At 43.2% G+C, this 15,000-nt stretch overlaps 1 protein-coding gene across 1 annotated transcript in view; it reads left to right on the plus strand.

Annotated features, from left to right (window-relative positions):
* Positions 1-2,863: 2,863 nt before the first annotated feature.
* The window catches only part of CCDC158 (coiled-coil domain containing 158), a 47,017-nt gene continuing 34,880 nt past the window's right edge, over positions 2,864-15,000 (plus strand). Inside the window, exons 1-8 of the mRNA XM_026653275.1 lie at positions 2,864-2,889; positions 5,047-5,177; positions 6,807-7,051; positions 7,377-7,486; positions 7,823-8,150; positions 8,652-8,728; positions 9,693-9,803; positions 11,394-11,508. Of these exons, the coding sequence (XP_026509060.1) occupies positions 2,864-2,889; positions 5,047-5,177; positions 6,807-7,051; positions 7,377-7,486; positions 7,823-8,150; positions 8,652-8,728; positions 9,693-9,803; positions 11,394-11,508 (1,143 nt within the window). The remainder of the gene's footprint in view (positions 2,890-5,046; positions 5,178-6,806; positions 7,052-7,376; positions 7,487-7,822; positions 8,151-8,651; positions 8,729-9,692; positions 9,804-11,393; positions 11,509-15,000) is intronic.

Consider the following 15,000-nt stretch of genomic DNA (forward strand, 5'->3'; position numbering starts at 1 on the left):
CACCCACCCGGCCCCCCGCCCAGTGCCAGGCACCAAGCCAGCCTGGCACCCACCCGACACACACCCAGCCCCTGCCCCCACCAGGCCTCACACCCACCAGGCACCCACCCAGCACCAGGCATCGAGCCAGCCTGGCACCCACCCAACATCCACCCAGCTCCTGTCTCCACCAGGCACCCACCTGCCCCCCTGCCGAGCACCAGGCACTGAGCCAGCCTGGCACCCACCCGCCCAGCACCCGCAGCTCTGTTTCTAGAGAGCATAGGGATAGGTCCTGCCTCCTGCCCATGGCTGCTCTGACAGCCCACGGCCCCAGGGTGGAGGCAGGCATCTGTGACTTTCTCTCACCTGTGAGAAACAACATTCAGCGGAGCAGTCCCAAACTTGGCAACTCTGCTTGAAGGGGACCCAACAGCCTGATTAACACTGAGCCACTGTGGCGCCTGAGTAACACCACTGAAATCAGTGGTGGTACAGTGGCATATAACTGAAGTAACAAGAGTGGTGAATTGGGCCCAGAGACCTAACGGGAGGGACAATGTGGAGAGACACACAGAGAGACAGGGAACATAAAAGGAGACTCAGCTCCCCAGGGAAAGAGAGGGGCTGCCTCTAAAGTTGCCTCAAGGGGAAAAAAATGAGCTCCTGCTAAGGTGAAAATTAAGAGACACTTTATTTTCCAACAGGCTATGACCACGTCCATGTATGCAAATCAGTGTACGCTCATTTTATAGAAGCCTGAACTCAGGCTTTTTGAGGGCCTAGTGTAAGCAGGTCTAGAATCCTTTTTACTTCACGAAGAGCCAGCAGGCTCCAGCTGCCAGAATCTTAATCTCACTGGACAATAAACTTACCCCAGAAGTTCAACTTCCTGTAGATGGGCAGTCTTCTGCACCAATGTGCCTTCTGGGAGCACATGCCTGGCTCTGCACTCCCATATTTGAAAAACCCAAAGGAGGAGCTATTCACTCCTGCAAGTTCAGCAACTAAGGGGTGAAGTTGCAAGTCAGCACTGTGGACTCCTTCTGCCCAGTTTGCAGGGAAGAAAACTCAAAGGGAGCTGCAAGTGCTCATCACCTCTAAAAATCAGGTGACATGTAATTTTGTATTGAGGACCCCAAGGCTGAAAACTTTTTGGCCCTCTTGTACAGCACCTAGCACAGTGGGCCAGGTCTATGACTAGGCACTACTACTGCAACACATCATAATTTTGAAAGTGTCAGCCTTCTGTAGTGGTTAGTGTGGGGTCTGGGAGCCAGGACTCCTTGATTCTATTTCTGACTCTTCTATTGCACCTTGGGCAAGTAATTTAAGTTTTCTGTATCAGTGAAATTGGGACAATAATACTTACCCACTTGTATAGGAAAGCACTTGGATAATTTGGCTGAAAGGATTATATAATTACAAATTCTTCATTCTCTTATATTCCTTGGAACAAACTCTGATCTAAATGCAGCTCTGCTGCAGGTGGATTATGCAAGAGCTGATCTGGACCTCTGTCTTTCTGAAATTAATCCAGCCTTGCAAAACTGTCTTGAAAATTTACCAGAGCAGATACAAAAACTACTTGCCCTCCATAGTGAAAACACTTTACGCACCTCTCAAAAAGAATTACTTGCCACAGGTGAGTGGATGAGAAGAATTTTGCAAAGCTGAATAAAGCTCAGATTTATTAGGGACAAGTTTTCAAAACTGTCTGTCTAATTTATGCCAAAAGAATCTGTGCATAAACCCCTCAATTTGAGCCATCCAGTAGGCACTTGAGGCACAAAATAGGTCAATGTGTGCCTAGTGCCTCTCTGTGCATATAGTTTGTATGTGCAAATGGCCACAGGACTTTTGTGTGCTCAAAATCTGTTACCAGTTTTGAAGCTGCAGTCTAGGCAGAGAGTTGAAATTCTAGCCTTTAAGGTTAATTTGGAGCATAAAGTTTGATGCCTGAAATCAGTTGTGAGAATGGTAAATTTTGCATACCTCTTTTTTTGACTGGAAGAGGTATTTCATAGGAGATGCCAGGGCCATATAAGAGGATGCCATTCCAGATCATGGCTGCTAGTGGCACAGTGTAGTTCTGAGACACCCTGCCTTCAGCTCCTTAGGGATTCAGGTAAATGACTTCCATCCAGAGCTTTTAAATAATATTCATCTTCTCCTGGGAAAATAATGTATTGAGTTTAATCAGCTTCCCCACAGAAGAGCTTCTCTAAATTCAGGGGACTGGGAGGATTTCCTATCAGGCTTCTCACTCCTTAGCACTAGAGACCCACAGTCCTGCTTGTTGGGCTGAGTTTGTTATTTTAAATTGTTAATTAATTTGTTTAATTTTACCTTATTGCATTTCTCCCTGGGTTGGGAGAGCTCAGCAGGCAGCAATACTCCCCAGGTGGTTTCTCTAGGACCAAATCTCCCTAATCCAGCAGGCCTTTTACAAGCTGCCTACTTGCTCTCTTTTTCTTTGCTCTCTGGAGGCTTCACTTTTAACACCAGGCCTGGACTGATTTTAACCACATGAACTACTCTCATGGGGTGTTACACTCATTTCCCCAACATGGGGAGGAGGGTTTAATGAGCCACAAGTGGGGCAGAACCAATTACCTCTTAAAGGGGCCAGTCACCCTATCACAGCTGGCCCCTGTTATAAAACATATAGTTGTGTTTATGCGACAAAGTCCACCTCACAATATTACTCAGGAAACAGAAAAATTTTCCAAAGCAAATATAAACAACTAATTGTTTAACATTTGTGAACTTATTTCTACAATATTACATTGCATTACTTCAAAATTCATTTAAGAGAGAAAGGTGATTTTTGAAATGTGAAAAAAAATAAAGATTGCTATTATTCTTTGCAGACACTGTTACAATGAGCAAGAATATCCAGGAATTAAGGTAGTGTGTGTCTTTTTTGTTTGTTTATTAGTGAAGTTATTTTTAAAATACTCTGCTGCTTACCCTTATAGTGTACACCTTGATTATTGAACTTTGACATGACTAGAATAGTAAAAGATAGTCTTCTTAACAATAATGTGACAACAGAGATAAGGAAGAAATGTGTTACAAAGTGCACCAATGTCAAAGACATTCTGTGGAAAGGGATGAATTGCATTGTTGATGCCAGGGTAATAGTTAGGGCCAGGTAGTTCCTCAATCCACAGTGGCATTCTTACTGATGACAATGGGACTTTTGCACAAAGATGAAGGGTAGAATATGTCCCTGAGGTAATAATTAAACTTTTATGGCCTGATTCTCTTTTACTTACATTTTCATACTGTTACATTCCGCATCACTCCATGGGGTAAAAATGCTGCGAGGCCCTTTTAGGAATCTTTCCGCCTTTTGTTTATTTGCCCTGAGGTGTTTGCAGTTAACAAATTTACACACACAATTATGCCAATTAGATGCATATTTTAGGCACACAGACACGCATCAAATAATTGAAAATCTTGCCTGAAAAGTATCGTCATTGGGCTTCCGCATTAACAACTGAGATTCATGGGGCAGTTTTAACTCTCTTCGGGCTGGATTTACTAGTAGGTTCTGGCTGCTTTGCACCCATTTGGTGATGCAAAGCACATGGAGTGTATCAGTGAATCTGACCCCGAGTTTATAAACTCCTCTGAAAACTTGGTTTTTGTTTTATTTCAGTAGGAGGGCTCCATCCGAGCACTTCATATATCAGACTATTGAGGTGTGAGGTGAAGCTGAGGTGTTGTGTAGTAATATCCGGATGGTGAATGAAGCACCCTCTAATTACAATAGAGATTCAATAAACTCAGATCAAGTTATAAACTTCCTGTGCAGCACCCATCCAGAGTGGGGGCAATGCAGAGTGCACACGCTTGCCTCCTTCTTAACCCAACCTCTCCCACTGAGGCAACATGTGCCCTTGAGGCCTCATGGAGGGAGTAGTCCGTAGGGTCTCTTGAGCTCAGAGACTTGACTGAGACAGAACCTTGTTTGAAACTGACAGGAGGGGGGCTCCTTACTTCCATCCCCTGCACACCCACTGTGCCAGTAACAATCTGGCCATTACTGCATGGGGCTTCGGTCACACCCAGCACACTTAACTGCATTTGCACCCATGAGAAGGTAAGCTTGATTGCAGGTTTTCCCTCCTGATGTCTTTAACATCTCTTAAAAATCTAGCGTTTTGTCCATTTTCATGAGCTGTCTAGACTTCAAAAATAGGATATAGATCCACATTTAGAAATATCTCCCTTCCTGTGCCCTTCCCATTTTCTCCTTAACTTCCTCATCCTTCCGTCTTCAAAAGGCTAGATACATGTTTTTAAGAAATGTTGTGCTGCCTAAGTGACTTCAAACGAATAAGATTTTGAAACTCTGCATTCTATGGGCGATGTCATGCTGTGAGCCAGGAGAGTCCTTGTTTCTATGCTGGAGATCAGTGTGTTTAATTTACAAATGTTTTCTGTTATTGTAGAGGGTTTCTTCTCTTTACAACCCTCAAGTGTCTCCACGTAACATCTGAAAAATACAGTCCCATAGCACTTGTCAGAATTCAGTATGAAATTTCTCCTTAACCATTTGATTGATTGAGTTGTTAATGCTTTTGTCAATCAATTAGCCATGCAAACTTTACACGGTAAAGCAGAATGTCTGTGGTTCTGTGTCAGTAGATGGTATTTCGCCAGCCAATCAGGAGAAAAAGTAAGTGTGTGTGGGGGGGAGGAATCTTGTTTTGATATGATCCAAACAGGTTGTTTTTATTTGTTTGATGGAGTGTTTTGTTTTGTTGTATTTTGTGTTCAGCCCCTTCAGACAAATCTTGGCTGGTGTATATCAGCAGAGTTCAATTGATTTCAGTGGAGCTATACAAATTTATAAGAGTTAACGATCTGGCACTTTCTTGCTAAATGTGAACGCAGACCCTGGGTGTGTATAATGTCACTAAATGGAGCCTATAAAATGACATTATTTTTAGTTATTCATTTCAGATACTATTTGTGGTGACACAATTAAGTTGGATACCTTCCTCTATTCATACATTGTACTCGCAACAAATACTCACACATATAATTTTGCAGGGAAGCACTGGAAAGACAAACAAAAGAGACTCTGAAACTCCAAGAAGAAGCAACCAAATTTACAATGGAATCAATCACACATTCTCTGAGTCATGAAGAGACTTTATCAAGTGGCAACATTCCCAGTGGGCGTAAGTACTAAATACAGTTTAACAATATTGAAAATTCATTTAACATCAGGCTATCTCCGTTGTGCAAACTGTCCCACTCGAGTTATTGTTAAAAAGGGTGTATAAGGGTTGAAATTTTACACTTACGGTTGAAGCATCTTTTAGCAAAACTGGTATTTCAAAACTGCTGTTTTAAAACTGGTGTCTTGAATTCTGAACAATGTACAAAAATATCTACATAAGAATGGCCATATTGGGTCAGACCAATGGTCCATTTAGCCCAGTATCCTGTCTTCCAACAGTGACCAGTGCCAGATGTTTAAGAGGGAAAGAACAGAACAGGACAATTATCGATTGGTCCATCCTCTGTCATCCAGTTGTAGCTTCTGGCAGTCAGCAGTTTATGGACATCCAGAGAATAGGGTTACATTCCTGCCCATCTTGGCTAATAGCCATTGGTGGACCTATCCTCTGTGAACTTATCTAATTCTTTTTTGAACCCAGTTATAGTTTTGGTCTTCACAACATCCCTTGGCAATGAGTTCTATAGGTTGACTGTGCATTATATGAAGAAGAAGTACTTCCTTATATTTGTTTTAAGCCTACTGCCTATTAATTTCATTGGGTGACCTCTGGTTCTTGTGTTATACGAAGGGATAAATAACACTTCCTTATTCACTTTCTCCACACCATTCATGATTTTTATAGACCTCTGTCCTATCCCCCCCTTAGTTGTCTCTTTTCTAAGTGAACAGTCCCAGTCTTTTTCCTCTCTCCTCATATGGAAGCTGTTCCATACCACTAATAATTTTTGTTGCCCTTCTCTGTACTTTTTCCAATTCTAATATATCTTTTTGGAGATGGGGTGACCAGAACCTTATGTGATATTTAAAATGTGGGCATACCAGGGATTTATATAGTGGCATTATGATATTTTCTCTTTTATTATCTATTCCTTTCCTAATCTGGTTTTAGTGAATTAACAAAGTGGTGCAGATGTGTTATGATAGTGGATGGGGGTTGGACATGTGTGCAAAGGTGGCTTTAATCTGCTTTTGCACTCTCCTGGTCCCTCGATTGCTATATACTGGATCCCCACAATGTAAATCAGGGCGGCTCCCAGATTGCCAGTGGTCCCAACGTGCAGTTAAGCCAGCCAGGGATCACTGGGGTGCAAGGATGCCCTGGCCATGCCACTTTCACCAGGTCTAAGGGTGGGTGGCATAGGAGCTACCCTGAGCTGTACACCATCAGTGGATCCCCCTACCTGGGGGTGATCATCCTGTAGTCTAAGGACTGAGGCCAAAGGGCCTGACTTACCATTGCCCTGCACATTGTGGCAGCATTTTCAGCAGTGCAAAGTGAGAGTGTAGTGGGTTTAAAATGTTACCAATCTGATCTTGCAGTGTCTCACACCCACTCTGCACTCAGTTTGCACTGGTGTCCATGACAAGCTGCATTGCAAGAATGGATGGGGCCTATACAATCCTTAGAAAAAGCTGACTTCTAAAGTATATGGGCTTGATTCTCCACTGACTTGAAGAGAATGGGCAGAACACTCATTTGGCTCTTGCTTTTCACAGGTGTAAAGAATTATTTTATTTTCATATAAGGATTCCATTTTCAATATATAATATTCTCTAATTTCAGGTGCTGCTAGCCCACTTTTCAGCAATCAGAATGTATTAGCATCTTCCATTCGCAGCACAGTGATGGAAACCTCTACCTCTGCTAGTGCTGGCAGTAGTCCACCCAAAACTGTCTTGTATTCTAAATATGAAGTGGACATTGATACCCAGAAGAGAAGCACTAGTTATCCTGGAAAAGAGCACATTGAGAGCATCTTGGAAGGGTACTCACAGCAAGTCAGAGATCTGCAGAAGAGGCTAAATGATGTGAGTTGAAGACTTTGGGCCAGATTCATTGGGGTGGCTGCCATGGCTTTGTTACATACTGGATTCCTGGACTGGCCAGGGGAGAGTTTGGTCACCAGCACATTTAGAGCAGCCTCTTACCTGTTCTCAGCTGCCATAGCTCTCAGGGTGCCTCAGAACAGCAGCACTCTTGCTATGCCCCCTCCAGTAATGCCCCCAGTATATCTGCACCACAGCATAGAGCAACACACTAACACAATGTATCTTATTATAAATTATCATATTACCCTTAGCTACATTTATTTTTGGTCAAATATCCAATCATTTGCTTGTTTTGTTTGTCCAGAACACTGAACTGCACGAACAACAGAAGTTCAATTTAAGACAGACAATCGTTGATTTGCAGACCAAATTTCAGGAGGTGCAAATGGAGAGAGATGCTCTCGTGGATATCAGGTGTGCATGCTTACATCAGAGACTAGCCCATTGTAGTGTATCTGGTAAATGATACACAGCTCCCATGTGGGCTTGGGAGGAAGAGAAGGACTGCAGCAGGTGATTGAACTGGTCCCCAAGTGCAAGGAGGGTTCTCCTGGAAGGAGCCTTGGGCAGCAGTAGTCATGGCAGAGTGCAAAGTCTGGCCCGTAGTTTCAGAAAACATACCAGATTCCATAATTTGCAGAAATAGTGATTATAAACCTCCCTCCCCCCATATCAGACAGGATAAAAACAAACATTGTACACCATTATCACTTTCAATATTTCTTGGATGTCTTCCTTTCTGAAATATAGACGAAGAGAATCCCAGAGCCAGGAGGACATCAAAATACAGCTACAGGCTACAGTTCATGAACTGGAAACAGCCAACCACCTTCAGGAGGAGATGCTGAGGGAGGCCAACAGCCAAACTGAGCATCTGAAAAAGATGGTACATGGCCATGAGGAAGTGCTCCACGAACTGCGGGGCGTCCTAGTGGACTATGAAGACAGCACAGGCAAGAGGGTGTATGAGCACGAGAACATCAGCGGTCTCCATATCCGCAACCTGGGCACAGCTTTTAGTAAAGTCCTGCGAGATTTAGACTCAGAGGTGTCGTATCTCAAAGGGAGGATTTTCCCGGTGAGTGGGGAGAACACTACTTTTCCTGCCAGTTAGTGGTGTAAGCTTCCAGATGACTATTTGTTATGTAAAAACACTCTGAGAGCCAAATCCACAAAGCAGCGCCTGACTCAAGTAGCTGAATCCTTCCCCTGCCTCAGAGCAGCTGTGGAGCCAATTCACAAAGACTGCTTCGGGGTGCTGCATGATCCCCGTGCATACCACTCCCACCTCCTGCACAAGAGAGCTCCAGAGAATCCAGGTAGTGGTGGATCCTCTGGCCCTGTCCAATCCCCACTCTTGGGAGCCCTGGGGAAGCTATTTTAGCTCAATATATCAATTCGCCTTCCTATAAAGAAGCAAGGGCTTGTGATTTCAGCCGTACCCTGGCTTCTGAGCTGAGTCTCTTTTGGTTATCTTCTGAACATGCTTGAAAGCCAAAATTTTACAGCTGTGTTTTCATTTACTAGTGGGTAAGAGTGATTACTCACAATAAACAACACTGTAATTTACTTACAACAGTTGGAGGAACAACTTGAATCACTGAAAAAAGAATCACAGGCCAAAACAGAACTTCTGCTTCAACAACATCAAGATAGGTACCTTTTCCCTATTTAATCACTAGTATAGTTCAGGCACCAACACTTCCTCACTTTTCCAGGCTGAATTATTTTTTGTACCAGATGCTGATACTGTAATAAGTGAAAGGTGCAATAGCAGTCACTATTATTGAGGGTTTATCTGTTTCTATTCTAGTTTTGTGTTTTTAAATACTCAGAACTTCCTGACACATTTAAGAATTTCTAGACATGATCTCTGCTGAAAGGTCAATATTTTGGAAGTGTCTGAGCAAAACCATTTCCATTGGGTTGTAGTAGGAGGATTTTCTGACTTTTGTGTTCTTTACCGTGTCATGTTAATATTTTCCTAATATAGGCATGTTTGTTAGTGACTAGAACTAAAACCGTTTAAATCATTCTTGTGTGGAGAGCAGCACTATTGTTAACGCTGGTTAGGATAAAATCAATAACTTTCTAAAGTACGATGGAAAATAGAAATGACCAGAGGTATTTTAAGTAACACTGCAAAAAATCCTTACAGTGCTTTTTGCTTTTTTCAAATCAAGGCTCTGCCCCTCTCTCTGATTAAAATAAGCAACTGAGCTTGCTCTTTATGTAGCTAGTGCAGATTGTAGTACACCTTGTCTAGTACACGGTAGTGCTTTAATGTAAATAACAATGTGTGGATGACATGACTTTTAATTGTCATCTTTCATTTTCCTGGTTTTTCCCCTCATCTCTTTCTTGTTTTTGGTTTTTTTGTTCAAAACTTTGGCCTTCCTTGGTTCAATAAATTGCAACTTCTCCAACTTTCTAATTGAATTATCTAGTTATGTCATCAGAATAAACTGTGAATTAATTTTATACAATTGATTACATTCATGACAAATCCCCCAAATCTTTAAATCTTGTGACTACTGGGGAAATATTCTTTTCCGTACAGTTTATGCAGTGGGAAATACCTTGTCTACAATTGTAACCAGTATTTTTTTTTTTTAAATAGGATTGAGCAACTAATAAATGAACATGAACAGGAGGTGGCAGCACTGACTGATAAAACCAACAGCGCACGCAGCCATGCAAACAGTATTCAAAGCCAGATGGAGATCATTCAGTATGTTTCTCAGTTGTACTGTAGAACACATTACAATAACCTTGATTCTAGAGAGGTCTCCCTCTGCTAGCATACACTCTCTGCTGGCATGATAAGATTTCTTAGTAACTTTGCTTCAGAGTTAATCAACCACTGCAGAAATCATGGGAGGCGAAATCTAGAAAGGGTACAAAATAGAGGGGAACATAGTCTTGTGCTTAAGGCAAAGCTCTGAGAATCAGGAGACATGGGAACTGACTCTCAGTCAGAAGCAAGGTAAGTCAAATGAGTCATTGGAGTTACTCTGGTTCAGGGGAGAGGAGAATCAGTCCTGGGCTATTTTCCTGACTGACGTAAATTTCTTTTTGTGACGTTGAGCAAATCTGTGAGTCCTGAGTTATGAGCAACTCCTGCAACACTGCACAGTAGTGAAGTGAAGGAGTGAACAAGAACCTTCCCCACTTGCACATCTGCATGGGGAATGCTCGCAATAGCATTCCCTGCAATCTCTATCACAGGGACTGCTTCTCTTCCTCCCCTCTTTGGGAAGCAGAACTAGGAAAATGTGGGACCACGGCCCTGCTCCCTCTCTATACCCACCCACAGAGCAGGAAAAGATTGCTGCGGGGAGCATTCTGCACCAGCTTTATATAAATTAAGCAGAAGTAGGGCTGTGCAGAAATGACTGGAGTCCTTAACCATCAAGGGGGAGGGATAGCTCAGTGGTTTGAGCATTGGCCTGCTAAACCCAGGGTTGTGAGTTCAAACTTTGAGGGGGCCACTTAGGGATCTGGGGCAAAACTAAGTACTTGGTCCTGCTAGTGAAGGCAGGGGGCTGGACTTGATGACCTTCCAGCTCTATGAGATAGGTATATCTCCATAAGAGTTGGTAAGATTCTGGTCCAAAATTAATTCCTGACAATATATTTCTTGTCAACTGTATCATAAACAAAAATGGATGAATTCTTGTGATGTTTACTGGCAGAAATAAATAATGATGAATCTTATAGACGATCCTTTGGAAAAGCCACATATATGGCCAGTGTTGGCATTGCTAATAATTGAGTGACTAGAAAATGGCATGGTGGTTCTCTGTTGATGGTCTCTTGATGACTTGTAGGTCAGATGTGCTCAGTTTACGCATTAAAAGATGAGTTTTCTATCTGCCAACCCTGCAAACTCAAGCTGGGGTTTGGAAGTCAAATTGGGCCATGTGTGACTTGCACATAATCACCCGTGATAAAGATTCTGTGAGCTGAATTCTGCCCAGAGTTCCACTTGTGCAGTCCTCTGGTGCAACTAAAGACAGACTCTAGCTCTCCAGTTAAAACTTAGTTAACATGTGTGTTGATGATACATGACCCAGAATTGTAAACAGAAATAAAAGCAGTAACACCTTATTTTTGTCATTAAATTAACCAAATATGACTGAATACAGAGGGAGCAGATCTGTTAAGTAAGAAGGTGCCATTTTTATATTTTCACATTTCAGACTGCAACTACACTTAATACAGTGAAGTCTAGGGATCACATCCTTAGCATAGCTGTGTATGTATCATGCTTTGGCAGCACTCACAATTTTTTTTCCCTTTCTTTCAAAATTTTTCTTAGAGAACAAACACGAAACCAGAATTCAATGTACATGCGTCAGGTCAGCCAACTGGAATCCACTGTTTCTCAGCTGCGTTCTGAATTACGGGAAGCTAAAAGGATGTATGAAGACAAGGTGCGTGTGGACTGCATTGTTCGTAATAGCTCCAGCTGAACTTGGTACCTGGGTTTTCTCCTGAAATGCACTGTATCGTTCAGAAAAAGACAGTCACACTCTCATTTGAAAAGGTTTTGTTTCAGAGAAATTCAATGGCTGATCAGATAGATCACTATTCCTTTTATCCATGGCACTGTTTTTCTTTCCAACTATTGTATTGTATTATTATATACCATGTTTAAGCATAGGAGCTGGCTTGAAATGGTTTCCATTATATACAGGGTTTGCAGTTTGGTTCAATGGCTCTCAGCACCCCTGCTGTAAAAATTGTTCCAGCACCCCTGAGTTTAAGAACAAATAACATTGTTCTCTAACAAACAGATTAGAGGAGCACACAGATCAAAATTAGTGGCAAATGATTCCATCTGGAAATCAATGCAGAGGAACATAGACTTTAAATAGCAGTTGTATATGTGGATCAAAGGCATTATGTCTCCTAAAAAGATAGAGAATGTAACAAGAAGACACAATTAGGCAATTAAAAAGAGCTTCTTGCATGAGCCATAGCACCCAGAAGTGTTCTCCAGTAACTTTCTGACTTGGGAAATCAAAGAGGAAACGAATCTGCTGTAAACAGATCAAGAGCCCTAATCGGCATCTGGAATATTAATTTTTTACCCATTAGTTAAAGGAAACTTGTTGATTAGGTTAAATAAAGCTGCTGTAATTGGCAATTCAGACCTAAATGCTTTGGCCAGAGAAAGAAGGAGAATCATAGCTTTGGCCAGAGAAAGAAGGAGAATCATACCACAAGTACAGGCCGAGGCACTTTGGTCTTGAATCACCAGTTACAGCAGCTTCATTTGACCCAATCAACAAGCTTCCTCACAAATCCTTTATTCTGTTTACCAATCTCCTCTCCCATCTACCTATCCACAGTCCCAATACTATTTCATTTGGCTGTCTCAGGAACATGCCTTCTCTCAGGGGTTCTCCCAAAGGTTTGCATAGGGCAGATCATACCTCAACAGAGAGAGTGTGGTTTCAGCCACCTGCCCTTGCAGCTTCCCAATCATGAACCATTTGGAATCACATAAAACCCCTGTGACTACTACAGCAATTGCTTGTGTAGGAAAATAGTGTTAGTATTTAAGTATTTTGAAGTGACCCAGGTGGAAAGACAGCGTTTGTCAGCACCTGCAGGTTCAAGCTGCTTTTCTTCTTCATAGCAGCAAGTTTAATACCACACTGAAAATCCCCGACTCAAAATACGGGCAGCAAATCGTTTTCCTACGTCTCTACCTTTTGGTGATCAGTTTCCTTAGACAAATGGAGAGGAGTTCACTCCAGCCAGTTCCACTCCAGAAGTTCACTCCATCCATTCACTTTTCAGAGAATTTACTTCATGTCATCTCCCCACCCCAATTCCACATCCCTTTCTGGGATCCCTCTTACAAGAAAATACAAAGACTGAAGTCAGTGCCCTTCCCCAAACGGGAACAGAAGAGTTACTTCAGCTGTAATTGGGAGCAGGGTTGTAGTATTATTTCCTCATTCCCGAATACATGAGAGCTATGAAAATGGAACACGTACATCAAAAAGTTCCGTTTCTGTGTGGTGATGACGGTAGCCTCTACAGTATAATTCTTTCTCTGCGTTCACAAGATTGGTTTGAGACTGTACCCCTAAAGAATGCCTATTTCAATATAATATCTAGCTCTCTCTTCAAAAATACTTGAGACTCTGCGCAAGTGAAGGCCACTACCCAGAATGACAGATTTCTTTCAGGATGTGGTCCCCATCAAATATAGGTTGTATTTGTTTGATGATACCCCATATGGGTTCCAGTGTGAGGTGGTAGATGACAACTAGAGCTGTGTAATCATTTCCCTCTCCCTCATGACTGGAGAAGTATTAATGGGCCCGGGGAAGTCCTGATAACACAGCTGCATTGGAGCTCCATTGTCAGGGAGCCCAGAATCCCAGAGTAAGTAGTGGGCCTCTGTGCAGATGATCCTTGTCTCTTCTGCATCCCCCAGCATCCGCTGGTCTCTGGTGATGGAACCATGGCTCACTGGGCTGGGGAACACTCAGAGGAAATCCACAAAGAGATTTTCCCTGCACAGCAGTAGATGACTCTGATTCACTAACCACAACATTTTGTGTGCCCTTTCTTTAGAATTTCCATTTCCTTATTCCCTTCCCTGGACCTAGGCCTTTTGGTTTCATAGATAATACCACTGTGATTCTGACATCTCATAATTATTATCTGAGGATAATTTCCCTTTTTCCTCAGAGGCTGACCTGAAAATGGTTGCCCTCCGCTCTCTGTAAAATTAGAGCTGACAACTCATGCAGTAACGTTTGACTTCTGGAGTCAAATCCTGCTTATGTTACACATCAAGTTAACTTTGGCAGCCTTTTCCTGCTTATTAGTGGAAAGCTGCTCCCATTGTAGAGCTGTTGTATGATTTGACATGGCTGTTATTCTCTGTTCAAGAAAGGCCCAGAAAGGGAATAGCAGGGATGTGGTAGGTCAAGCTTGAGGTAGCATGGCACAGATATGTTGGGCATTTGAAAGCAGGCCAACCTGCCCTCTGTCTGGCTCCACTTACTGCTCTGTTTCACGTGCATCAAAATTCATTCCATACTGTTTCAAAACAAGCACCGCAGATCTCAAACCAAACACATTTTTTGTTGGGCTTGTAAATTAATCTGTTATGTTCCAGCTGTGGCAGAAGTGCAGTTTACCATGTACTTTTTCATATAGATGACTTTAACAAATTCTGTTTGGCATAAACAGAGCTGCACACTATACTAGAATCATAGTAATGTCAGGCTGGAAGGGACCTCGAGAGGTCATCAAGTCCAGCCCCCTGCACTGAGGCAGGACCAAGTAAACCTACACCATTCTAGAGAGAAAATGTGGGTGAGGTAATATCTTTTATTGGACCAATTTCTGCTGTTGAGAGGGACAAGCTTTCAAGCTTTTTCAGAACTCTTCTTGAGGTCTGGGAAATGTACTCCGAGTGTCACAACTAAATAGAAGGTGGAACAGATTTGTTTAGCGTAAGTGGCTAACAGATTTCAAGATGACGTGGCCGTTAACATCTTTCCAGTTATACGGGGGAAAAGGAGCGGGGGAAAGCTGGGGGTGGGATTTAGTCAGGGCCGGCTCCAGGCACCAGCCGAGCAAGCTGGTGCTTGGGGCGGCAGATTGAACGAGGCGGCATTCCGCCTCGTCCTAGGGCGGCACAGACGCTTTTTTTGTTGTTGTTGTTCTGCTCCAGCCGCCCTATAGGGGGCGGCGCCGCAGAGGACGAGAGCGCCCTGCAGCAAGCCCGGCAGGGCAGCCCGCATCCTTCCCTCCCCGCCGACCAGAGAGGAGCCCTCACGGCAGGCGGCACGGAGGGGCCCCGTGGCAGCGCCCCGCTGTAGCCCTGGCCGCCCCCCTTCTCTCTCTCCCCCCCGCTCCCTCCCCCTCCCCCCAGCTAGCTGGTCCCCCTGCAC

This window comes from Terrapene carolina, unplaced genomic scaffold (genome assembly GCF_002925995.2).
Source record: "Terrapene carolina triunguis isolate 2854851 unplaced genomic scaffold, T_m_triunguis-2.0 Scaffold136, whole genome shotgun sequence".
NCBI classification, from domain to species: Eukaryota; Metazoa; Chordata; order Testudines; family Emydidae; genus Terrapene; species Terrapene triunguis.